The sequence below is a fragment of the Fulmarus glacialis genome, unplaced genomic scaffold (assembly GCF_000690835.1).
Source record: "Fulmarus glacialis isolate BGI_N327 unplaced genomic scaffold, ASM69083v1 Scaffold44073, whole genome shotgun sequence".
NCBI classification, from domain to species: Eukaryota; Metazoa; Chordata; class Aves; order Procellariiformes; family Procellariidae; genus Fulmarus; species Fulmarus glacialis.
The window spans coordinates 17,804-18,999 of record NW_009204410.1 but is presented as its reverse complement, the minus strand read 5'-3'; the positions used below and the strand labels follow the sequence as shown (position 1 = coordinate 18,999).

The 1,196-nt window shown below is 38.3% G+C and overlaps 1 protein-coding gene across 1 annotated transcript; it reads left to right on the top strand.

Moving 5' to 3' along the window:
- Positions 1 to 279: 279 nt before the first annotated feature.
- On the top strand, positions 280 to 864 carry ARL14 (ADP-ribosylation factor-like 14). Its single transcript, XM_009574982.1, has one exon. The coding sequence runs from the start codon at positions 280 to 282 to the stop codon at positions 862 to 864; it is 585 nt and encodes a 194-aa protein (XP_009573277.1).
- The last annotated feature ends 332 nt before the right edge of the window (positions 865 to 1,196 follow it).

The following is a 1,196-nucleotide window of genomic DNA, read 5'->3' as shown; positions in this document are numbered from 1 at the left end:
TGGTACGTTACTCATAGTTGTTCCACCCACAGGCTTGGCACTGAACATTACACCTTCATAAATACTGTTTGCATATTATCAAGTTGATAAAAGCCAGCATGTATTTGTACAGAGCTTTTATTTACTTTTCATAGCGCAAAGCTACTTCTTCCCCTTCCTCTTCTTTACTCTTGTGCTTCATCTCACGGAGGAAGAAAGACATCTTACTGACAAAAACTGGCTTCACGGAAGACGGTAAATTCCAGCTTTAAAGGCTTACTAGAGAACACCGCTGCACAAATGGGCCTCCAGAACACCAAACACTCCAAAGTCAAGCAAGCTAATATACTGATGTTAGGACTTGATTCTGCGGGAAAATCTACGCTGTTGTACAAGTTCAAGTATGATGATGTTTTTCTAACAATTCCAACAATTGGCTTTAATGTTGATATGATTGAAACCGGGAAAGATTTTACACTGACGATTTGGGATGTTGGAGGACAACAGAAAATGAGACAGGTTTGGTGCAATTTCCTGGAAAACACAGACGGACTGCTGTATGTTGTGGACAGCTCTGATAAGGAACGTCTGGAAGAATCAAAGAAGGAATTTGAACTCATTTTAAAGAATGAATTTATAAAAAGTGTACCAGTCGTCATGCTAGCGAACAAGCAGGATTTGCCTGGAGCTTTGAACGCTGAGGAAATAACCAGGAGATTCAACATGAAGAAGTACTGCAGTGACAGAAATTGGTATGTACAACCCTGTTGTGGTATCACAGGAGAAGGTTTGTCAGAAGCTCTCCAAAGACTAACCGCATTTGCAAAACACTACAGCAGATCAAAGGACACTTCTACAATCTTTAAGGAAATGGAAACACTTTAAGAATTTCTATCATCAAATTCTGGTGAACTTTAATCGACATATTTTGTTGGACAGACTAAATCTGAAAATACTGGATTCTGGAGAACTCTTACAAGTAAATATTTATAAAGACCTTCGACAATATTAAATTACACTGTTATACCTGGTGCTTCTGAGATACTACTCTGCATCATTTTATTAGTGATCGTATACTCGGGGTTATTCAGCTCAGAAGTGTGGCTGTTGAATGATGACAAAGGTGGAGTTGAGCTTCTGAATTTAGCAAGTGGAAACAAAATAGGTGAGCAGTGCTTAAAATGCTTAAATCAAGTTACTTTTCAAGATGTAAAATA